General features: G+C 36.5%; 1 protein-coding gene across 2 annotated transcripts in view; it reads right to left on the reverse strand.

Annotated features, from left to right (window-relative positions):
- The window catches only part of hivep1 (HIVEP zinc finger 1), a 74,067-nt gene extending 63,033 nt beyond the window's left edge, over positions 1–11,034 (reverse strand). The window contains exons 1-2 of one of the 2 annotated variants that reach the window (XM_048203500.1): positions 10,903–11,034; positions 5,629–5,790 (exon numbers count right to left, since the gene is read on the reverse strand). In XM_048203500.1, the coding sequence (XP_048059457.1) occupies positions 5,629–5,668 (40 nt within the window). In that variant the 5' untranslated portion in view covers positions 5,669–5,790; positions 10,903–11,034. Of the gene's footprint in view, positions 1–5,628; positions 5,791–10,561; positions 10,871–10,902 lie in introns of those variants that run through there. The other variant, XM_048203502.1, reaches the window with a different exon arrangement.
- Positions 11,035–26,795: the final 15,761 nt, after the last annotated feature.

The following is a 26,795-nucleotide window of genomic DNA, read 5'->3' on the forward strand; positions in this document are numbered from 1 at the left end:
TATATAATAAAATAAAATAAAATAAAATTGTAATATATAATAAAATATATTACAATATTACAAAATACAATATATTAAAAATATATTACAATAGAAAACAGTTATTTTAAATTGTAATACTATTTCACAATATTACTCTTTTACTGTATTTTTCACCACAAACTTTTGAACAGTAAATGTATGTGAAGTCATGCACCCCTCAACTGCTAAATTAACAATAAACTGACTTTGGAATTTCATGACTTCAAGACTTTCCACTAGAAATCCTTTTTCCAGCCCAACACCTTGTGCTCTATTCACGGTACAAGCGGAAAACTCACTACTGTACGGATTTTTCAAGAGCTCTGACTCTTCCATTATATTTATGAAAACACTCGTAAAAAAGAACAACTTTCCAACTCAAAAAAGGCTGCCTTTACCCTTTTTATAGGTTTTAAAGGAATCATTCACACAAAATTTTAAATTCCATCATAATTTACTTTCATTTAAAACCTGTATGTTGTTATTCTTTTCCTGAGGAACACAAAAGGGGCATTTTGAAGAAGATTTTCACTATACAGCGACAGTTCATAGTGACTAAATCTGATAAGCGTCACATAAAACACCAAAAGCACCATAAAAGCAGTTCAAAAATGACTAGTAAGTCTTCTGCAAAATAACTTTCTGTGAGGAACAGACCAAGTCATTAATCACTAACAATGAGTCAAAAGTTGGACTTGAAAGCTGGTTTAGCAGCTAAAAACTGCTTAAAAAAGGGAAAAAACACACACTTTTGGGTGTGTGTGTGGGTTTGGAACAAGGGTTAAGGGTGGGTAAACAAATAGGTTAACTATTCCTTTAATTAGAAGATATTAAAATAGCGCAATGTCCAAAGGTTTAAATTCAAAATAGCAACAATATACATATATAATGGATAATGCACTTTATATAAATATATACACGTTTGTGACTTGTGACTTTAAGCGGATTCGTATATAACATCATAACTTAGGACCCGTTCCTGAATGGTTTATAATTTTATAAATAGTGAAAAACAGGTGACAGCGACGTAATGTCAGCGGTAGCGCGAGCGTCTGTGTGCTTGGAGACCAGCTGTTTCAGAAAAGTAAACACCGAGTCCAATGGGTGGAAGAGGTTCCTTACTTCCTGCCCGTTTACCCGCAAAATGCGTCACTGAAGCATTCCTGCTCTGCTCTAAAATCACGAGACGCACGCATAAAACAAATGACATGTAGGCTGAGTCTGCATATAGATTTCAACACGCTACCTAACAGTAAATACACCCTGGAGACCTCAAAGAACAATGAAAGCTTTATGATTGAATCTTTGACCGTCTGACTCGATTATGACATGCTTTAGAAAGGGTGTGTTCTGATAGACAGAGGTCACCTCTGTATCCATGACAGCAATAACACAGCCACTCAACACAAAGGAGGGAATCCTCTAGTTCCTTGTTGTGGTATTTTTCTTTCCCTCTCATGCGTTGTTTGTTCTTTCAAAACATTGCAGTACAGCCATTTTCATTGGCACAGTCAAATGCCACACTATGCAAGACAATCAAGTTTTAAAATAACAAAAATGACATTTTTATTGCATCACAAAATTCTAATTAAACCTTTTAATTCTGTAAAAATATTTATCTTTGACATTTTAAATGACAAGGAACCTTGTTTTAAAACATGAAACGGCATGAATTGTTCGAGCGGGTGGATTTAAAGGTGGGGGCGTCCTTGTTGAAGAGGAAATGTCTTGGATTCCACAGAAACGTCACGCATGGAAGCCCAATTTTGGCATGTACCGACATGCTTGGTGCGATCACAGAAACATTTACAGCTACTTTATCTTTGAGAAATATGTTAATAAATAACACAAATTTGTTCTGAAGGAGATCAAAGACTGAAAGTTAATCACGTTTTTGTGATTAGTACCTTGTTATAACACACTGTAAAAAAGTGTAATCTATTACAGAAAAATTCTGTAAAAATGCTATAATAAAACAACCTAAGTTTACTGTAAGTTATCTTATAAATGGTTTAACATTGCATTTTATGTATTTTATATGTATCTATGTATCTGATATGATTATATTTAATATAAACAATTTAGTGTCTTCTCTTTTTTGCGTCACATTCTGTTATTTGATTAAAGCTGCAATATGTAAGAATTTTGCAGTAAAATATCCAAAAACCACTAGGCCAGTGTTATATATTTTGTTCACTTGAGTACTTACAATATCCCAAATGTTTCCAACTATTTGTAAATCGTGAGAAAATTGCAATTTTAACCAAGGCTCCGGGACGTGTGAGGAGTCACCTGTCAATACCCGCGTTACCCTCGGTTTCCGGTTTTATTTTGTAGAAACCATGGAAACACCAAAGACGCTTTAATATATTACAAACCTGATTCTAAAAAAGTTGGGACACTGTACAAATTGTGAATAAAAACAGAATGCAATGATGTGGAAGTTTCAAATTTCAATATTTTATTCAGAATACAACATAGATGACATATCAAATGTTTAAACTGAGAAAATGTATCATTTTAACGGAAAAATAAGTTGATTTTAAATTTCATGGCATCAACACATCTCAAAAAAGTTGGGACAAGGTAGGGCTGGGCGATATATCGCATGAGATTGTCACGCACATTTCGTCAGTAAAGCCGGTTCCCGGATTACCGCTAAATCGCCATCACCTGCTGGAGCGGCATTTAATAGACAGAGCCATAGATCACTGACAAGTCACGCAATATCGCATTCATTATCGAAGGCAATTCATCTAATATGAACGCGATACTGCGTGGCTTGTCAGTGATCTACGGCTCTGTCTATTAAATGCCGCTCCATTTGAAAGCAGGTGATGGCGATTTAGCGGCAATCAGGGAACCGGCTTTACTGACGAAATGCGCGTGACAATCTCATGCGATATATCGCCCAGCCCTAGGACAAGGCCATGTTTACCACTGTGTGGCATCCCCTCTTCTTTTTATAACAGTCTGCAATCGTCTGGGGACTGAGGAGACAAGTTGCTCAAGTTTAGGAATAGGAATGTTGTCCCATTCTTGTCTAATACAGGCTTCTAGTTGCTCAACTGTCTTAGGTCTTCTTTGTCGTATCTTCCTCTTTATGATGCGACAAATGTTTTCTACGGGTGAAAGATCTGGACTGCAGGATGGCCATTTCAGTACCCAGATCCTTCTTCTACGCAGCCATGATGTTGTAATTGATGCAGGAAAATGTTGGAAAATGCAAGGTCTTCCCTGAAAGAGACGACGTCTGGATGGGAGCATATGTTGTTCTAAAACTTGGATATACCTTTCAGCATTGATGGTGCCTTTCCAGATGTGTAAGCTGCCAATGCCACATGCATGTTTAGATATGGCTTCTTTTTTGACCTATAGAGTTTTAGGCGGCAACGGCGAATGGCAGGGTGGATTGTGTTCACCGACAATGTTTTCTGGAAGTATTCCTGAGCCCATGTTGTGATTTCCATTACAGTAGCATTCCTGTATGTGATGCAGTGCCGTCTCAGGGCCCGAAGATCACGGGCATCCAGTATGGTTTTCCGGCCTTGACCCTAACGCACAGAGATTGTTCCAGATTCTCTGAATCTTTGGATGATATTATGCACTGTAGATGATGATAACTTCAAACTCTTAGCAATTTTTCACTGAGAAACTCCTTTCTGATATTGCTCCACTATTTTTCGCCGCAACATTGGGGGAATTGGTGATCCTCTGTCCGTCTTGACTTCTGAGAGACACTGCCACACTAAGAGGCTCTTTTTATACCCAATCATGTTGCCAATTGACCTAATAAGTTGCAAATTGGTCCTCCAGCTGTTCCTTATATGTACATTTCACTTTTCCGGCCTCTTACTGCTACCTGTCCCAACTTTTTTGGAATGTGTAGCTTTCATGAAATCCAAAATGAGCCAATATTTGGCATAACATTTCAAAATGTCTCACTTTCAACATTTGATATTTTATCTATATTCTATTGTGAAGAAAATATAAGTTTATGAGATTTGTAAATTATTGCATTCCTTTTTATTCACAATTTGTACAGTGTCCCAACTTTTTTGGAATCAGGTTTGTACACATTTTACTAGACAAGGGAACAACTGTTTTGATATATTTATAGACAGAAAACGAATTGTTGTTATATAGCTCAACACGTTTAGTCTTATTGTTTGAAACTAATTTTCTTGATTTTTTGCGAGTACCATGCTTTACCATGCCTCAGAGAAAAACACTATTTTGCGAAGTAGCTAACATAGCATAATCAGATGCAGCTTTATTTTTAGTAACAGTAATACAGAATTTTCTCCATCGTACAATACGTTTAATTGCATGCCATTTATCAACACAAGCCATCCAGCATTTAATATGATATTCTAAAATCGATCTATCTTACTGCAGTGCGCAACAAGTGTCTCACAGCAGCCGCCGAGTGAACGCACAGAGTAATGTTATAACATCATTTTCAACACACTCAAATGTATCTAATATGATAAACAGAGCTGCGTTACCTCATACCCATGACCGGAAAAGCGGAATCAGCACCGGCGACTGTGTCATAATAAAAGTTAAATAATAATAAAAGCAGTTCTTGAGACAATCAAAAACGTGATTAACTTTCAGTCTTTGATATCCTTCAGAAATTTCATTTTTGGATAAACAAACCCTTTAATGTTGAGATGTAATGAAAACTTCATATACTTCAAAAACTAAACGCCTAAACTTGCTTTTAATCAAGAAAGAATCATGGTCATTTCTTTGCAAGACTTTTTTCATTTTTTGTTTCTCTCTTCATTTAATAATACTAATATTGGGAAAAGTCACAGCCGTCTCCAGTGGATGCTGTTCAGTAATCAAACTAAATTATTCATGTTGTTTGGCCAAGCTCAAAGCAATGATTATCCAAACACTCCAAAATCTGGGTTGCTACATGCTCTGCTATGGCAAGTATGGTTTTTAACTCTATGAAAATGACTTGAATTGAAACACAGAGATAAATGATAACATAAAATACTGCTATATAGCTGTAATTAAACAGGCACTGTCAACATGCTAGTGTACTCGTAAACATCAACTAAGTCACTATAAACAGATTTAGCCTACGCATTTACAATTCACTGTTTTTCTCTTCCAGGAAAACAGACCAAAATATCAATAAATACTGATTCCATGCAAATTATTTATAGGAATAATTAATACCACCTGCCACCAACTATCCACAGCTTCCTGTTTCAACAGGAAGTACATCAACGTGGAAAAAGGAAACTGTGCTTTTGAGCTAATTTTACAATGCATCAAATTAGAATTACTAGAAAAACCTTTGAAAGACACGTCGAATTGAAACCACCAGTTGACACTTGATGTCTGACTAATTTGTGGAAAATAAATGTGTTAATGCCGGTATTTTACAGCAGCAAATGTACTAACGACCCTACACTCTTTTGTTTTAACTATGCAAACATTTCCCTTCATGAACATCACAAACATTTTAAAAAAGACACTTTGCAACCACATCAAAGCCTCCTGACACCAGTGAAAGGGAAAAGTGCGACCCAATAAACAAACAACCTAAGCAAACAAAATCCTGGACGAATGGAAGCGAACACTTACCTTTCAGGTTTTTGGGGTTGTTCTGCTTCGTACGTGGCATTTTCGATGGTTTTCCGCTAGCTCAGTGAAACATCGTACGGAAAGATGCTGGATGGAATGCAGGCGATCACAGGGAGGAAAGACAATCTCCTATTCCACACAGGAAAGACACCATCTGCACATCTGGGATGGATGAGAGACAAATAAACTGAAGCAAACGCAAAACAGGCCACAAACACATATTCTTGCTGCTGGAAACAACTCAACCATGGCTTCCTCTGTCTTTAGCTCCAGCTACTGTGACAGATCACTAGTGTTGTCTGTAAGAACTGATTTTTTTTAGATAGACTGACACAGATACACAAGTGTGGCGCAGGAATCAGATTTCTGATCTAAATGGTCTTTTGCAGTCGATGCTTTGACTGACTGCACTTCTACACACACCTCTGACATCAAAAACAAAGAAATGACACTGTCATCTCCGGCGTGTTGCAAACCTTGCAGGGAATTTCAAAAGTGCTGTTAGGGTCAAAATTCAGAATCATTTCAATATTACACATACTGTTAAATATTTAAACCAATACTGTCAAGACAATTAACAGCCATTAAAACACTTTAGCTATACTGCACCATAAAAAGGGCCAACAAACATTTTTAACAACTTCATGAAATAGTGTTGCAAAATCAATTAATCATAAAAGTTTGTAATAATATATATGGGTTATTGATTTTTTTTACAAGATCAAATGACAAAAAGTCATTCGGTTTAACCAAAATTTCGGTTTTACCAAATGACGATATTTACAAACGATGCTAAAAGGCTAATATCTAGCTAGCTAGCAAAAGGACAAATCTACATTTTATATTTAATACAAGTTTTTAAAATATTACAACATTTTCCATCTTTTATAGCGGTTGTACCGAATGACCTGATGTTTCGGGACATGCGTATGAGTAAGTATAGTTAAGAGAGAGTTAGTTACTTTGCTTCATGATCATGTGGTCCTTTGCACGTGTCTGAATGATGTCACATGATACTGACCGCATGACTTGATCCAAATGACCCTTTATATTGGTTACTCCGAATGATATCAATGATATTCATTTTCCGGACATTCTTTCTCATAACAAAGCAACGGCTTCTACACATCATTTTAATACCATTTTGCACTATGTTGATATATGATGATATAAAATCATGCCAGAATAAAAAAATATATTAATTTATTACATTTTAAGAAATTGTAATCACAAATGAAATGGCTGTATTGGCCTTTTGGTTAAACCAACTGACCTTTAGACACTTCAAAATAGGGCTGTCAAAAGATTAATCACGATTAATCGCATACAAAATAAAAGTTTGAGTTTGCCTAATATATGTGGGTGTACTGTGTGTAATTATTATGTATATATATATATATAAATACAAACACATCCATGTATATATTTGAGAAATATTTACAAGTATATGTATTTATTTATATTTTTATATAATTTATATTATATATAAATACATTTTTTGTACATAAATAACATATTTCTCTTAAATATATACATTAATTTGTGTATTTATATATACATATTATTTATACACATTACTCAGACATATATTATGCAAACTCAAACTTTTATTTAGTATGCGATTAATCGCGATTAATCGTTTGACAGCTCTACTTCAAAATCTTTAAAATACCTTTATATGTAGCAAAATATAATTAAAACATTTTGAATTCAATAAAAGAGATCTAGTCTTTGTTTTTATTATTATTAAACAAATAATACATACACACATACATATTTACTTGTACTTTTATGTTAGATGCGATTAATCGCGATTTATATACACACACACACACACACATAATATATTTATAAACTTGTCTGAGATTAATATATATATATATATATATATATATATATATATATATATATATATATATATATATATATATATATATATATATATATATATATATATATATATATAAACTTTTATGTTATATACGATTAACCGTGATCAATTTATTTTATAGCACTATCATGAGATATGAATTAATTTGTCAGATACAAAATAGCACCTAAAAATTAATTTGATATATTTATATAGAAACCAAAAACCTCCTGAACATTATATAAAAAAGAAAACAGTTGTGATGTATTGGGATTTAAAAGGCATTTTAAATTCAATTCTGAATAATGCACAGCGCTGGTTAGTAAAGGTCCATTCAACATAAATGAAAATAATGGGGCAATGCCAATTCAAAACGTCCCTCTAATGCTTTCAGGGTGAACGGCTCTAATGCAAACCATAAATGTGATGAAAATAGACCAGAAGAGATTGATTTGTGTTAACTGATACATTTTTAATGGAACATGTATTTACTAAAATCTAAAGATCAAGGTGGCAGATATAATGCTAAAATATAATTTAGGTTGATGATAGCAAATATTTTACACAATATTTACGTTAAGAATGCATCCGTGCAGATAAATAGGAAATGTATCTGCCTGGTTGATCTGCCGCTCTCACTAATGTTGTCTTGTTGTCTACAATAAATATCACCAGACTTCAAAACATTTTAAAACTGCAACTCTCAGAATGGCAAATGCATTTCTTGGCTCTGCAGGAATAGATGCAAATACACCCCACATTCTACACAAGATGCTCTTTGTTTCAACGTTTAGGAGGTTTTTGTTTCTGTATGTTACTCAGTTCCATTGCAGTATGAAGCAAACATCTGACATGCCTCGCCCATGCATCCCGCATGCATCCAGTCCCAGCGCGTGCCAGATTCCACGCGAATGTTCCGTCTCACCGCATTACATAACGCTTACTACGAGTGTGTATGATTTCCCACCGAATGCAGCTCTACGCCAATGACATCACCTCCCCGAGGATTCGAGCATACACTCACACACACAGCGCATGCACCAGGTTTCACACACACACACACACACACACACACACACACACACACACACACACACACACACACACACACATACACTCCTAGAATAGTGTTTGTCACTCCTGGTCCAGGAAGCCCCCCTGCACCACACATTTTGGATTATTTGACGCATCCATTTCAAGACATGAAGCGTCTAATACTTAGGTGTGCTTGATTTTTTTCAAGGATCATCTTAGGATGATCTGAAAATATAATGTGTCCATTTTTTAAATCAACACATATTTAAATATTTTAAATTAATATATACTGGATATATATATATATATATATATATATATATATATATATATATATATATATATATATATATATATATATATATATATATATATATATATATGTGTGTGTGTGTGTGTGTGTGTGTGTGTGTGTGTGAGAGAACCTTTGGTCTTTTTTTTTTTTTTTTTTTTATCCACAGTCATTTTAAACTTTCTGTGATGACAAATATTTTGAAAGTAAAAATATTCCATGTAGTTTCTCAATTATAAGAAATAATCAGCAAAATCCTGTTTATGTATATTACACTGCAGGACATGCACACTTTTCAAAAGTATTTAATCACAACTAGCCTATAGCAGAATTGGAATAATATATTATTAGTGTTTCAGTGTAGAATTTGATCATTACGTTATTTTATCATTTGAATGTTACAATATAACTGCAGAATTTGAATATGACACTTTTTTGCAGAATTGGAATGTTAAAATGTTACTGTAGAATTTGAATATTGCATTCATAATTTGAATGTCACTGCAGAATTTCAATGTTACTGCAGAATCTGAATGTTGCATTATTTCAGAATTTGAATGTTACGTTAGTGCAGAATAAGATTAGATTTTTCACAACTTGAATGTTTGTGTTACAGCAGAATTTGAATATTTCGTTATTTCAGAATTTGAATGTTACTGCAGTTTGAATATGACATTTTTGTAGAATTTGAATGTTACAATATTAATGCAGAATTTGAATGTTACATTATTTCAGAATTTGAATATTACAATGCTGCTGCAGAATCTGATATTATGTTATTTCAGAATCTGAATGTTACAATGTTACTGCAGAGTTTGAATATAACATTTTTGTAGAATCTGAATGTTACATTATTTCAATTTTGAATGTTACAATGTTTCTGCAGAATTTGAATGTTACATTATTTCAATTTTTGAATGTTACAATGCTACTGGAGAATTTGATTATAATGTTATTTCAGAATTTGAATGTTACTGCAGAATTTTATTAGGTTTTGTCAGAACTTAAATGTTAGTGTTACTGCAGAATTTTAATATTACATTACAGAATTGGAATGTTACAAAGTTAGTGCTGAGGCCACTGTAGTTTATTGTTATTTTTTTTCTTGGTTTTCAATGCCAAGGTCAAGGGTTTGATTCCCATGGAACACACATACTAATAAAATGCATGCCTTGCCATACATCAGTCAAATACATGAATGCAAAATGATAAAGAATCTGTCAATCAAGCCATTAGGAAACACCCTGAAATCAGCCTAATGGTGCCAACAGAAACTACTGCACATGGGACATACAGTATACGTAGCCTACTTGGCATGCACGCTCTGACAAAAAGAAAAAAAGATGGCACTAAACAGGGGTTGCTCCTGTAAGGCAGACCATGCAAGTGCCAATCTGACATGCTTACAGCCTATAAGACCCGCATGCGATGAGTCACCATGTGTCCAAACCTAACTGCTACAAAACCACAACCTTTCCCAATAAAAGCCACTGCGCTTACATGCCACAGTTCAGCGCCAAATCCAGGTGCGTTCAGGATGAATGGCGCATTACTGCCTTTAAGAAACACATGAAGAGGGCGGAGCCGGGGAAAACCCCTCTGCAACAGGACATGAACAAGAAACACTTCCCTAATTCGACAACAAAATGCCCTTTAAACCAGCAGAAGACGTGCAAAGCGCATCCGAAACGCGATAGTTTGCATCCCATGGTCGAGGAAAGGTGTTTTGCGCTTACCTGCCGTCGCGGTCGGCGCTTCGGCGACTCTCTCCAACAGCGTTGCGGGCTTGATAAACATTTACACCCCGCGTATTAGGATTCTGGAGACGTGCGCTCTCGGCGAGATACAAAACACGGGCCGGCTCAGTACAGAGCGACCGACACCAGCCAAAATCAGCATAAAACTCACACAAACATGCTCACAAGTTTAAGCAATCCATCAAATCTTTTGCAAACAGTGTGTTCCAAAACAACAGCACTTGGAGATGCGTTTACGCAAAGCATGCGTTTGCTACGCACTGGACCATGCGTCCAAACGCTTATTAAGACGCGTGTATTTCTAAACTTTTGGTACTTACAGGTGCAGTCTGAACTGTTGTCAAGGGTTTCAACGGTCAGAGGTCTGTTTTTTTTTTCCCTGTCTCTCGCTCTATCTTCTCTCACTTTCTATTGCAGGAAACCGACAGGCCCACTGACGTCAACGGGGGTCCCGTCTCCGCCTCCCAATCGAAGCAAGCGAGCTCAGGGAGTGTCCTGACGGCCGATGGAACCGTTGAATAAAACGTGTTAAGCACCATCTGAGTGACTATTATTGTAAACCTTCCTTATAAACGTCACATTTACAACGAAATGAAAGCGATTTTACCGAGCGGCACTCGCAAAAGCGCATTTTGAGCGTCATTTCCAAAGCGTCGCTTCTCGCGGAGCCCCTTAGACTGGGCCCTTGTGCGCATAGTTCAGGACTGACGGTGTTCCCGGAGGTTCCTTGTTTGTTAGGTCACGTTGTGCCCCTCAACCAGCGCTGGGCTTTCCCGCACAGATCCAGGCAAACAATGGAGAACGCAGCACAGAGTGTGTTTGCGATGTAATGATGATACGCAAAATCATTTCGTACATGTAAACGCTTGAATTGTAATGTTTCACAGTCATGCAAAACTGAAAGCACTTAGTATACTCGATTTAGTAATGATGTTTCTCTAAGGAAAAAATATGCACTGATGTCACTGTCAGCGTTAAGCTGTTTGATAATGCATTTAAAATGAATAATATTGGAGATATCACCTTACTATAGGTATTCCATTATTCCTTTAACAGATCGGTGAAGTTTGTTGCAGTATACGAAGGAGGAAGGAGGAGCTTAGCGAGAAATCAAGTTCATTTTGTGTTTAAACAGAAAATCAGTGTAAGTCAACAGAAGCCGTTTTAGGGCTATTGTAATGATAAATATATTACACTATATATTTTTATGATTTTAGTGTAATATTTATATATATTTTATATGTGTATATTGATATGTATATATATATTCAAAATAATTATAATTATTTTTATAATTGCCATAATAATGATTCAAATCAGTTCATGTTTACAGCTCTTTTCACAATGCAGATCATTTCAAAGCAGCTTTACAGAAAATGGCAAGCGTAAAAATGCATGCTAATGGCCTGCAGTGGTTATATATATATATATATATATATATATATATACAGTACAGTCCAAAAGTTTGGAACCACTAAGATTTTTAATGTTTTTAAAAGAAGTTTCTTCTGCTCACCAAGGCTACATTTATTTAATTAAAAATACAGTAAAAAACAGTAATATTGTGAAATATTATTACAATTTAAAATAACTGTGTACTATTTAAATATATTTGACAAAGTAATTTATTCCTGTGATGCAAAGCTGAATTTTCAGCATCGTTACTCCAGTCTTCAGTGTCACATGATCCTTCAGAAATCATTCTAATATGCTGATTTGCTGCTCAATAAACATTTATGATTATTTTCAATGTTGAAAACAGTTGTGTACTTTTTTTTTCAGGATTCCTTGATGAATAGAAAGTTCAAAAGAACAGCATTTATCTGAAATACAAAGCTTCTGTAGCATTATACACTACCGTTCAAAAGTTTGGGGTCAGTAAGAATTTTTATTTTTATTTTTTTGAAAAGAAATTAAAGAAATGAATACTTTTATTCAGCAAGGATGCATTAAATCAATCAAAAGTGGCAGTAAAGACATTTATAATGTTACAAAAGATTAGATTTCAGATAAACACTGTTCTTTTGAACTTTCTATTCATCAAATAATCCTGAAAAAAAATATTGTACACAAATATTTTGTACAATTGTACACATTAAATGTTTCTTGAGCAGCAGATCAGCATATTAGAATGATTTCTGAAGGATCATGTGACACTGAAGACTGGAGTAATGATGCTGAAAATTCAGCTTTGATCACAGAAATAAATTACTTTGTGAAATATATTCAAATAGAAAAGTTATTTTAAATTGTAATAATATTTCACAATATTACTGTTTTTTACTGTATTTTTAATTAAATAAATGTAGCCTTGGTGAGCAGACGAAACTTCTTTTAAAAACATTAAAAATCTTAGTGGTTCCAAACTTTTGGACTGTACTGTATATATATATATATATATATATATATATATGTATTTCAAAAGATAGACCCAAAAGCAAGATTAAATGCTTGTTTAGTCATCTATATTTGCCTGTTCTGAGTGAGTGACAGTCACAACCCATGGCAAACCAACTAATCAATACCTTTTCAAAACAGTCCAAATACCAACAAGAATCGCATCAAAACTGATTTATTGATGGACGTTTAGGTTGTTCTCACAATAGCTGATGAAAATATAAACGATTGCCATGATTGCAAGAAGCGATGCACTGAATGCTGACCTCGAGCCTCGCATGTGTGCAGGACCACAGGATCCACCAAAACCATACTAAACCACGCTGAGACTTTACCAGATAGCACAAATAATGCTGCTCGGCTATTTTTAACCCACATTCAAAGCATCTCGCAATACGTCCACGGGTGTTTGTGTTTAAAAAAAACACATCGCTTAACGAGAAAGGTCAGCCCTGAGAATATAAATAGCACTTTAATGAAGGTGGAAGAGGTGACTATCTGATCTATCCTTCCTCCAGCAACAAGCCCACAGGGACACATACATACGCGTGCTGGTGACGAAGAATAGGGGGCGAACAGCATCACGCTGGATATATATATGTGTTCTCCCCCTCTCTGCCTCTCTCTTTCTCCCTATCTCACACTCTATATTTATATCCAAACAAGCACACAAACAGTGGGATTTGGCACATTGAAAATCTGGGATTTTTTCTTCTAAAGCTGGGGATAAACAAAATTTTAAGAGTTTGCAAAATGCAAAGAAAACAACTCTTTCTAGGTCATTTATCAAATTAGTAACACTGATCACGTGACTCCAGATTTTCTAGCTTCTACTGAAGCGCAGGAGCATATCAAATCATGCTGGAGATCATGATCATCAGGTTTTGTGGTAACACTACAATAAGATCTCATTAGTTAACATCAGTTAATGCATCAACTAACAATGAGCAATACGTTTGTTACAGTAGGCCTATTTATTCTTCCTTGTTATGTCAGTTCATTGTTCATTGTTAGTTCATGTTAAAGGTCCAGTGTGTAATATTTGGGAGGATCTATTGACACAAATGCAATATAGTATACATAACTATGTTTTCAGTGGTGTATAAGGACCTTACATAACGAACTTTTATGTTTTTATTACCTTAGAATGAGCCATTTCTTCACTTTTCATACTTACGAGATTAGACGTTGCATGACGAACACTTTGTAAAGATCCATTTTGAGGGTTATATTAGCTGTGTGAACTTTGTTTATGCTGTTTAAGGCAGTCACGAGCTCAGGGGCGGGGAGCATGAGAATTTAAAGGGGCCGCAGCCTGAATTGGCGCATATTTAATGATGCCCCAAAATAGGCAGTCAAAAAAATGAATAAAAAAAAATCTATGGGGTATTTTGAGCTGAAACTTCACAGACACATTCATGGGGCACCTTAGACTTACATATTTTGAAATCACGTTCTACGGCACCTTTAACAAATTAGCCTTTTTGTAAAGTTTTACTACAAATTCAACACAAATAAGATGCTTGAACACACATGTAAGATCCAGACAGGTGAAACAGAATATTTTTGTAAGATTCATAAAGACTTTACTTGTTTCTAAAAGAATGATTCAGTGATAAAAATTTGTTGCCACCTACTGGCGTAACAATGTAATCGATACAGTTGTTATTAGAAGCACTTTCAAAAGGTGATTTATTCTATTTTGATCGGTAAAGTAGACATCAGCGTTTATCTGAATAATACACTTTTGTATGCTTCTGTGATAACTGGAATATTTGAACCAGAAATGATTCTGTGTGTTTGACAAGATTGTTTGTGAAGTTGTTTAGATCTACACTCTCTCTACAGGGAGTGCAGAATTATTAGGGAAGTTGATTTTCTGATCATATTTTTTTCCCAAGCACATTTTACCAATTCCAATCCACATCAATCTTAATAACTACTATTAATATTGTTTTTAATCATTTATAAGTGATATATAATTGTTCATGAAGGCTGGAAATGAAAAATGCCTTATATTCAGGTGTGCAGAATTATTAGGCAAGTTTTCTTTTACAGGCAAAATGAGCCAAAAAAGAGATTTAACTCAGACTGAAAAGTCAAAAATTATTAAATACTCATGAGAAGGACGCAATACTAGAAATTGCAAAGTTAAAGCATGACCAAGGGACAGCAAAATGCTCATTGGGTCAGCAGGGTCATACAAAAACAGCTGGAAAAGAAAAGACACGTTAACAGCAAAATAATTAAGAATTAAGGTGAAGAATTAAGTGTGAAACCATCAGGAACCCTTTAGTCTCCAGCGCCACCATTTTCCAGAACTGCAACCTACCTGGAGTCTCCAGAAGTGCAAGGTGTCAGGATCTCAGAGACTTAGGTTAGCTAAAGAATCCTAAAAAATGACCTGCACTTGATAAGAATCACAAGCTGAAGTGTTATAAAATACATGAAGACTGGGTTTTTATAGGCCTTATAAACCGACAGCTTGAGAGTGACTCCTGAAGGACCAGCACCACATCCTCTTGTACCACTGTTTGAAGAATTTATCTTCCAGAATCTGGCAGTAAGTTTTGGAAGATCATTTTTAGTCCATCTCTGCAAGACAGACATTTCAGGATAAGAGATGGACTAAAAGTGAACTCAAACACCTTACTGCCAGATTCTGGATAAATTCTTCAAACAGTGGTACAAGAGGATGTGGTGCTGGTCCTTCAGGAGTCACTCTCAAGCTGTCTGTCTATAAGCCCTATTAAAACCCAGTCTTCATGTATTTTATAACACTTCAGCTTGTGATTCTTATCAAGTGCAGGTCATTTTTTAGGATTCTTTAGCTAACCTAAGTCTCTGAGATCCTGACACCTTGCACTTCTGGAGACTCCAGGTAGGTTGCAGCTCTGGAAAATGGTGGCGCTGGAGACTAAAGGGTTCCTGATGGTTTCACACTTAATTCTTCACCTTAATTCTTAATTATTTTGCTGTTAACGTGTCTTTTCTTTTCCACCTGTTGTTGTCTGACCCCGCTGACCCAATGAGCATTTTGCTGTCCCTTGGTCATGCTTTAACTTTGCAATTTCTAGTATTGCATTAGTATTGCGTCCTTCTCATGAGTATTTAATAATTTTTGACTTTTCAGTCTGAGTTAAATCTCTTTTTTGGCTCATTTTGCCTGTAAAAGAAAACTTGCCTAATAATTCTGCACACCTGAATATAAGGCATTTTTCATTTCCAGCCTTCATGAACAATTATATATCACTTATAAATGATTAAAAACAATATTAATAGTAGTTATTAAGATTGATGTGGATTGGAGTTGGTAAAATGTGCTTGGGAAAAAAATATGATCAGAAAATCAACTTGCCTAATAATTCTGCACTCCCTGTAGATCAACGACAGCGCGAACGCAGATTTGAATTCCGCAATTTTATTTTTGTCAAAGGTTTAATATACACGGGCAAATCGTTGTCATTGGAATTGTTGTGAAGGAATTAGATCATGTGGGTGATGAAATCGAGAACGCAATCTTTTAAAGATTAATCGTGCAGCTTGCCTTTGTGCACCTCTCTCTCGATATGTGACGTATATGAGTAGCGCGAGGGCTTTTTAGTGCATTCATTGCTATAAAATTCATGAGTCGAGACTTCTCTATTACAGGATATGCTTCTCGCACTTCGCCCACCCATCACACCAGAACCGTTTTCGGAACCAGGCTGAAAAAAAAAAACCTACACTTTCTGCCCAGAAGACGCATCGTTTCATACAGTCATGTGACCACGATAATATCGAGACAGTTTTGCTATCGCGATAACACGATATTGATAATATCGTTACATACCTAGTAAACGGACAAACTGCTCTACAGAGCGTGTTTGCTTGACTGGCTACTCTCTGCTGTTTCAGACGACATCTTTGTCCTGTGTCGGCCACCGTAGCTTCTCTATGTGCTTCGAAAGGGAGGGGTGAGCGGTGGACTGAGCTGTTGGTTGCAATTCGCAACCTCACCACTAGATGCCGCTAAAATTTATACACTGCACCTTTAAAGTCAACATGAAACGGAAGTTCAATAGTCTTTTTGTCCTATTGTGATGTATATCCCAATAAAATGGTTTCTTGAACAAGAACAAATGTAGGGCGGGGCTTGATTTTGTCCATGGGGAATTGAAAATATGGTTTTCTATTGGTGGCTCTCATGTGAGTGACAGGTTGCCCCGCCCTCGCACCAGTAAACACGACTAGAAGAGATGGAAGAGGGAGGGGAAGTTAGTTTGATTAAAGGTGCTAAAGAGGATCTGTTCGTCGACTGAGAAACCAAAGACTGTTACTGAGTTTTTGAAATGAGCACATGCGTAAGAACAACCCCCCTCCTTCGAAGGAACACCTCCCAAAACTCGTAAACACTCGTATTGGAACACGAGTGTTTACCACCGGCATTCGCTGTGTTGTGTTTTTTGGATTCATTATGTCGGACTCACCGCAGGTAACTCATAATCTGCAGTTGTTACTCCTGTCTCCTGACAAAAACATTGCATGCGGCGCCTGTGGAGTGTGGAAAGTTACTGGAGCGCGAATAAATCATTTATAATAAATACTGCAATATTGCATAAAAAACAAGACTTTAACTTAGGTCCATTAAATAATATTAATAAACACTACTTTTAATTTTAATAATGTATTAGTAAATGTTGAACTTAACATTAACTAAACTAAAAATGAACTATTTTTAATTGTTAATTGATGCAGGGGAGAGAGGTGGTGACAATTCTCGGGGCCCCTGGCTTTCAGGGCCCCCGCGATTTCAGCTGAGGTGGGCCAACAGCAACAACCTGCACCGGGGCCGGGATACCATAAAAAAATTATGGACCCAACTGCACGTTTTTAATTTCATTTGGTGCATAGAACAACCCCCCCCACAAACTGTTGTCGCAGAGCAGATGCACGTCACATCACACGTACTCTCGAGGTCCCTGTGCAGAGCCCCCGTCTGAGTTTGAGGGGGTGATGATGTTCCATTCAGAGATGCCTCGATGACAGCCAGCCGCCCGCACACGCTCCATATTCTGACATGGTGACTCACTCGCCTTCAAACACCACACGTTACAAAATGGCATCGTGCATTTTATGCCTCTGCTGTTCCTCTCAACTAAGTTTTCTTGAAAATGTTTACAAACTTTTGTTAAATTGTTTGAGAGATATTAGTTAACTAAGCTGGTTAGAATTTGTTTTTGAGTTGTTTTATAGTTTTCAGCTTTTGCATGAATGTCTAACGCAAACGTAATTGTAAATGAGTCATCAGTGCACATAATAATTATATATATATCTCACACGCATGCATATATGAACAAACCTTGCATTTAAATGGTTAAATTAACTGACATCTGATCAAACTGATGATGATGATGGCCTACAGTGGAGATATCAATAAACATATTAGTATTTCTATGACTCACTCGCTTTGAACCACCACGGATTACAAAAATGGCATCCTACATTTTCTGCCTCTGCTGTTTCTCTCAAATACGTTTGCTTGGAAATGTTTACAAACTTTTGTTAAAGTCACCATGAAATCAAAATTGACAATTCTTATTTTTAATGGAATATTGCAGTATTTATTATAAATGATTTATCTGTATTAAAATAACTTCCCCTCCCTCTTGCAGCGACATCTCTGATGATGTGTTTACTGGAGTGAGGGCGGGGCAACCTGTCACTCACAAGAGATCGACCAATAGAGTGCCTCAGGGATGACGCATTTTTGCAGGCAAAACCCAGAAAAGGGTTAGCATTTTAGGACTTCCGGTTCCAACACCGTAAAATCTATGGGTTTTTTGAATGGGTTTTTGCTAAATCGTAACGGTCATGCACGTCCGTCAAGCGCGTTTACATAGAAAAATAATGGGAAAGTAGCGCATTGGAATAGAAAAACGCGTTCTGTGTGAACGGCCCCTTACTGTTTACATCAAATTCCTGCTTTAATAGTAGACTAATCCTTGCAGGTGTCATCAGTCCAGTCTGTGAAACGTCTCCATTTAGCTTCAAAGGACGTTTTCAATGATGGTTTTCTTTAAAAATGAAGACTAAATTTTTTTGCATTCCGATTCCAACATCCAGAGGCACAACAAAACATTTTTCTCTTATTCTGCAGATTTTGAACATTTTGCACCAATTGTTTTGCACTTGAATATACTAAATTAATATGTATTATTTGATCATCGTTGCTGTTGCCATTTCATAAAAACATGCTAAAATGCTGCGTGTCACATTAATGATGGTAAAATCACTGTAATACACAACAGCTTGTCATATCAACATATGGATATCTGTAATTGCCTGTAATTCTAGCTAGAGTTTGTCAACATTCAATGAATGAGGCGTGTTGCATCATCCCTTGAGCGATGCTAGAGACGTGTGTGTGTGACATGCAGTCTGATCCTAAGTGCATTCTGGAGTCTGTACAGACGTCCTTTGGGAACAATCGTGTTTCAGCCGCACCACATCAAAAATAATAAGCTATTTGCATACCCAAGCTAGCACTTCATCCAGCGCAGATGGAAATCAGTGTCATCTTACACTGCGCTGATGCCTTTGTATGCTCACCGAACATATAATAGCATGTCAGCATTGGACGTCCTTTACATTCGCTATCTCTAACTAGAGGCTATTTAAAGATAAACAAATTAGCTGTTAGCATATGGAATCTAGCAGGGCTACATTTTGTAGCTGCTGTACTTCCTATATATATGTGTGCAAGACTCCATTGTAGTTCCTTTTTGTAACCATGTTAAACAACTTAATTTGAAGTTCTTGTACTGTGGAAAGAAAATTAAACTAAATGAAACGGAGCATGTTAGCACTTATTAGTTAAAGCTCCACATACTAGTGAAAAAGGCCAAGTATGGTAACCCATCCTCAGAATTTGTCCTCTGCATTTAAGCCTTCTCAATTAGGCCACGACTGCGGCAGACTAAACTCAATAAACGCTGTCATGTGATCATGTTTTCGGATGCTGGTGTTTGGGAACACAATCGTGTGAGATGCTTCTGGGAGAGAATTAAACCAGATCATTCTGGTAACAAACTTTTGTTCAGGCGTTTCAGAATTATCAAGCCAACATTTGATATGCTGTGCGATGTGATTGGTCCACTGGTTAGTCCAGTTATCCAGTCACATCAACTGTTGAGGCAAGGTCACAAGAGTTTTTTGCTGTGCATTGAGGGATTTCGTCATTAAATGTGTTTCCATCGTAGTTTATGCACGTTTTCTTATCAGATCAAAAATGCATCTGCCTCAGTTGAGTGCATAAGTTTAAAAATGTATGCGCATTTTTAGAATTGATGCACATCTTGGCATTTCCATCTAGCATTTTTATTTATGCAATATCCCAAAATGCACATAAAAATAGGTGGACAGAACCAGCCAATGGTGACCCAAACTAACTGAACACTAACACGTCTTCTCTCTTTCTCAACTTTCTCTCTTTCTCAACTTTTTCAAAGACACATAAAATAACACTTAATTTCAACATCTACAGGTACTCTCCCAATCCATGCAAACCATTGCATAGCATGCTGGGAAATTGAAATCCACAACCCAGTTTCAGTTAATGGTCAAAAATATTATAAACTGAAGAATTCAGGAACCGTATTGGATTAGCTACTAAATTTAACAAACATCAAAAATGTAGCACAGACATAAACTAACTTGTAATATCCCTTCCTAATATCTAACACGTTTTTATCTGTGTGTGCCTGATTTCTGGAAAGTTCTGAACCTCTTAATGGGCTAAACATTTTTAATCCTGGGTTATCTTTCATCAAACCTGCATGAAACTCTTCTTCTTCTGTGGAACATGAAGAAGATATTTTAATGAATCATAATAACCAAACAGTTTCGGTTCCCATTGACTTTTTTGACAAAATATATTTTTTGTCCATACAACGGAAGTCAATGGGAACCAAAACTTTTTGGTTACCAACATGCTTCAAAATATCCTCTGCAGAATAAAGAACTTAATACAAGTTTAGAATGACATGAGGGTGAGTAAATTATGACAGAATTTTTATTTTTGGATGGGCTTACTTAATATAGGCTTATATTATGTTATCACATAATACTAGAAAACAGAAGCAAGTCTCCTCTGGCTCTTCCACACTAGAAGCAAAGGGAGATTTGAGCTATTAATAACTTGGAGGGAGTTCAGAGCAGGACGACATGTGCCTGTCTCACTGTTAGAAACAATGATCCGCTTGTACAGAGACCTCAAGACCTGAGTCCCTCTTCCTCAAATCACATGGATGCACTTGTGTTTGCTATTTACTATCTATCTATCTATCTATCTATCTATCTATCTATCTATCTATCTATCTATCTATCTATCTATCTATCTATCTATCTATCTATCTATCTATCTATCTATCTGTCTGTCTGTCTGTCTATCATATATCTGTCTGTCTGTCTATCTATCTATCTATCTATCTATCTATCTATCTATCTATCTATCTATCTATCTATCTATCTATCTATCTATCTATCTATCTATCTATCTATCATCTATCTATCTATCTATCTATCTATCTATCTATCTATCTGTCTGTCTGTCTGTCTATCTATCATATATCTGTCTATCTATCTATCTATCTATCTATCTATCTGTCTGTCTGTCTGTCTGTCTGATCTGTCTTTCTTTCTTTCTATCTATCTATCTATCTATCTATCTATCTATCTATCTATCTGTCTGTCTGTCTGTCTGTCTGTCTGTCTATCATATATCTGTCTGTCTATCTATCTATCTATCTATCTATCTATCTATCTATCTATCTATCTATCTATCTATCTATCTATCTATCTATCTATCTGTCTGTCTGTCTGTCTGTCTATCATATATCTGTCTGTCTATCTATCTATCTATCTATCTATCTATCTATCTATCTATCTATCTATCTATCTATCTATCTATCTATCTGTCTGTCTGTCTGTCTATCATATATCTGTCTGTCTATCTATCTATCTATCTATCTATCTATCTATCTATCTGTCTATCATATGTCTGTCTATCTATCTATCTGTCTGATCTATCTATCTATCTATCTATCTATCTATCTATCTATCTATCTATCTATCTATCTATCTATCTATCTATCTATCTATCTATCATATATCTGTCTGTCTGTCTATCTATCTATCTATCTATCTGTCTGATCTGTCTTTCTATCTATCTATCTATCTATCTATCTATCTATCTATCATATATCTGTCTGTCTATCTATCTTTCTTTCTATCTATCTATCTGTCTATCTATCTATCATATATCTGTCTGTCTGTCTATCTATCTATCTATCTATCTATCTATCTATCTATCTATCTATCATATATCTGTCTGTCTGTCTATCTATCTATCTGTCTGATCTGTCTTTCTATCTGTCTGTCTATCTATCTATCTATCTATCTATCTATCTATCTGTCTGTATCTATCTTGTCTGATCTATCTATCTGTCTGATCTGTCTTTCTATCTGTCTGTCTGTCTATCTATCTATCTGTCTGTCTGATCTGTCTTTCTATCTGTCTGTCTGTCTGTCTGTCTGTCTATCTATCTGTCTATCATCTATCTGTCTGTCTGTTTATCTTATCTATTTTCATGTTTTTCCTTTTGCCTTTCTTTTGTTCATTTTATTTCACTTTTGCATGCATTTTCTTTTAATCCTTTCATACTTTTTTCAAATCTTCCTTTTGTAATTTCTTTTCTTTCTTTCTCTTTCTTTCTTTCTTTCTTTCTTTCTTTCTTTCTTTCTTTCTTTCTAAACTTTTTTTCCAGTTTCCCTTTTTTGAATTCTTTCTTGCACATTTTCTTTCAATCTATCGTTCTCAATTTTTTTTTCTTTCACTTCTGCTTTCTCACATTCTTAAATAACTGCAAAAGATCCCCAAGCAAAAGACTGTGAGAAAAAAAACAATGTGTGCTTCATCCCTATCAAATTAGGATCATTCATATCTCAATTTGACTATTGACACATTCATCTATCATTCTGTTACCAGCACTGAAACCATGTCAGTTTTCATATGCAAACTATTTTTAAAACTCTGTTTTAAAATGGTCAGTCAGCCTTGATAACTGCAGTCAAGTGTTTAACTGTCCGATGGGCTCTGCAGAGCGGCTTTATGTAATATGAATGATGTGATGTGCCGTTATAACCGTTACTTTGATCACACAAAAGTATTAATTATATATCTGTTGTAAAGGGAGGGAACTACCAAATAGACTTTGTTTAAGGTACAACAGAACATCAAGAACTTATGTTGTTAACTTGGCAAGCATTGACAAGACCCTGTGATCAGTAAACCCCAACAATAAATAAATGTTTCTCATTCATTTACATCCTTTTATCTTTTAAACACGTTTATACCCAATACACAAAACATACATTTTTCACCAATCAATAACCAGCAGCATAGAGATGAAAATCTTAATGAATGTTCCTTCACCACAGCTTATGAATCAATGTCCATGAAAAACAATGTCCAAGAACGCCATCCAAAAGTGCAACCTGTACTCCTATCAGTCCACGCCGAATAAAAAGTCTCTCAATTCCCAAGTGGCAGAATCCGGTTTAAGGATCCACTGTAGTTGAATCAACTCCTTGCCTCTAATCCCATTTTAGTGTCATCTTTCTGACATGGGTTAAAAACAACAGGCATACGAATAAAGAGATAAATTCCACAGAATGTGGAGTCCTTCTATAAATTAGATGAAATAAATCACATTAGGAAAATAACTACACACAAATGAACTAGTAAACATTCAATAATTACAAGGAAAGAAACAATGCTTACTTCCGATTGAGCATAAAACTCACGGTTTCTCAATCAGGACCAATGATTGTTTGGAGCCATAAGCCATGCTTAGTCCCTCCATTACGAATCTGACTTCTTCTACTCTTTACACTCATTTTATACCTGAGAGTATAGCTCACTGTTGCCCCCTCATGGAGAGTAGTACAATTACACACACAAAAAAACATGTTAACAGGTTTATAACTGTTACATATGCACCCCCTCAATTTAAGGCTTTACATATCCATGACAAGGCTTTAGATTTTGCACATGGTAAGTATCTATCATTTCAGGGTCAGCAAGCAAAGAAACAGAGTAATTGACAGGGCCCAAACATTTAGCTATTTTGGCCGGTCCCTTCCATCTACCAGACAACTTGGCCATAAAACCCTCCTCTGCTCTAGATAGAGGATGAGTGCGCACCCAAACCATATCTCCCACTTGATACTGGTTTTGTTTGCGTCGCAGGTTGTAATACCTTTGCTGCTTGTCTTGTGCTTTTTTCACATTCTCCTTCACCAGACGGAGGAGGTGATGGTGTCTGTCAAGTACAGGATAGATGGGACTATTTGGATCGGGGGTCTTGTGTAATTGAATTGCTCTTTCTACTGGACCTTTTAAGTTTCGACCTAAGGCAATCTCTGCTGGGGAATGACCGGTACTCTCCTGCCAAGCAGTATTTATTGCAAACCGGAATTCATGCAACCATCGGTCCCACTGCCGATGCTGTTCTTTCACATAGGATGCCATCATTGTTTTCAAAGTTCGATTGATGCGTTCGGTAAGGTTGGTTTGTGGATGGTAGGCGGTCGTGAGCTTTTGGACAACTCCCCACTGCTTGCATACTTGGTTAAGCAAATTGGAAGTAAACTGAGCCCCTCTGTCAGAAACAAGGTAGGCAGGAGTTCCCCATCTTGTAAAAATTTCTTCAATCAAGATCTGGGCAATTCGGGGTGCTTTGGCCTGTCTCAAAGGGAACAACTCCACCCATTTAGAGCAGTAGTCAACCACAACCAGTAGGTGTTCATTCTGCCTAACGCTTTTTGGAAATGGCCCCATGAGGTCTACTCCAATCATATGACCTGGTTCAACGATGGGTGTAGATTGGAGGTGACCGGACAATTTACTCAAAGACGGTTTGTATTGCTGGCAAGTGACACATTCTTTGCAATGCTTCCACACATCAGATCTAACACTTGGCCAATATACCATGTCTAGTAGTCTGAGTAATGTTTTAAGTCTGCCCAAATGTCCACTCAAAGGATTATCATGGGCATAATGCAGAAATTCTTTGCGTAGATCTGAAGGAATGACGAGTTGCAATTTCTGGCCTGTCTGTTTGTCTGGTATGCTCCGGAACAAAAGACCATTTTCCACCAGGTAATGTACACGAGAAATGTCTTGGGACGTCTGTGTTTTTACCTTCAAGATCAGCTCCTGAATCTCTGGGTCCTTTTGCTGTGCTGCCGAGACATTAGATATATCCACTGGAAGGTTGGTTGGTAGGTTGCTGGATTTTGAAGCTCTTACTACCGCAATAATATCTGAGGTTAGTTGCTCTGGTGACCTAGATAACACATCAGGCACCACATTGCAATGGCCTTTACGATATTTAACTGTAAAGTCATAACCCTGTAACCGTATGGTCCAGCGGGTAAGTCGTGATGAAGGCTTAGGGTGTTGAAACACCCAAGTGAGTGCAGTGTGATCGGTAATGACCTCAAATGTTCTCCCTTCCAGATATGGTCTCCATTTTTCCACTGCCCAGATGACCGCTAAACACTCCTTTTCAGATACAGAATACGACTTCTCTGCTCCTCTGAGTAGTCTGGATGCATATGAAATGACTCTTTCTCCATCCTCCATCTCTTGGGTAAGTACTGCACCCAGTCCTATCTCGCTTGCGTCCGTTTGTACCCGAAATGCTTTGTTGAAATCTGGTGGTAAAAGAACTGGAGCTTGAGTCAAGTCCTGTTTTATGATGTTGAAAGCTTGTTGACATTCTTCTTCCCAAATCCAAGTTGATTTTTTTTGCTTAAGGGCATGTAGAGGAGCTGCTTTTGTTGAGAAATGTGGAATGAAACGATGGTACCATCCAGCTAACCCCAAGAATCTCTGCACATCTTTGAGAGACTGTGGGGTGGGAAAATTGTTGATGGCTGAGACTTTGTTGGGATCTGTCTTTACTCCATCTGCTGAAATGATGTGGCCAAGGTAAGTGATGTTACGTTGCATGAAGCTACATTTTCCAAGGTTAAGGGTAAGTCCAGCATTATGTAAGCAATGGAATACCTGAGTGAGATTGTAGATGTGCTCCTCTTCATTTTTGGAGTACACAACTACATCATCTATATATACCAGACAACACTTGCCTTTAAGGTCTCTCAATACAGTCTCCATAAGTCTCTGAAACGAGGCTGCTGAGTTTTTGAGGCCAAAAGGTAAACGCAAGAATTCAAATAAGCCTGCAGACGTCACAAATGCTGTTTTCTGTATGCTATCTTCTTCCATCTCAAGTTGCCAATAGCCACTTCTAAGATCTAATGTACTGAAAACAGTAGAGCCGTGGAACGACTCCAATATTTCCTGGATTTGTGGCATGGGGTACGCATCGAGGTGTGTTTTTGCATTTAAGCCTCTGTAATCAATACACAATCTGAAACTTCCATCCTTCTTGGGTACAACAACAACAGGAGATGCCCATGGGGAAACAGATGGTTGTATGATTTTTTTGTCCAACAGTTCCTGAATTTCATTGTCAACAAACTTCTGTTTGTCAATGGAGAGTTTGTAGGCCCTTTTTCTGACAGGGAGTTCATCAGTGGTTATAATTCGATGTTTGACTATGTTAGAATGTCCAACCTCTTTAGAGCAGATGGTAGGCCAGTCAACCAACAGATTTTCCAATTTTTCTTTGAACAGTGGCATGGTCTCTGCCTTATTTGTTAGCCTTTGTATGGATTCAAGCACGGTGTCATCAATATTAGGTGTGGG

This window comes from Megalobrama amblycephala, linkage group LG9 (genome assembly GCF_018812025.1).
Source record: "Megalobrama amblycephala isolate DHTTF-2021 linkage group LG9, ASM1881202v1, whole genome shotgun sequence".
NCBI lineage: Eukaryota > Metazoa > Chordata > Actinopteri > Cypriniformes > Xenocyprididae > Megalobrama > Megalobrama amblycephala.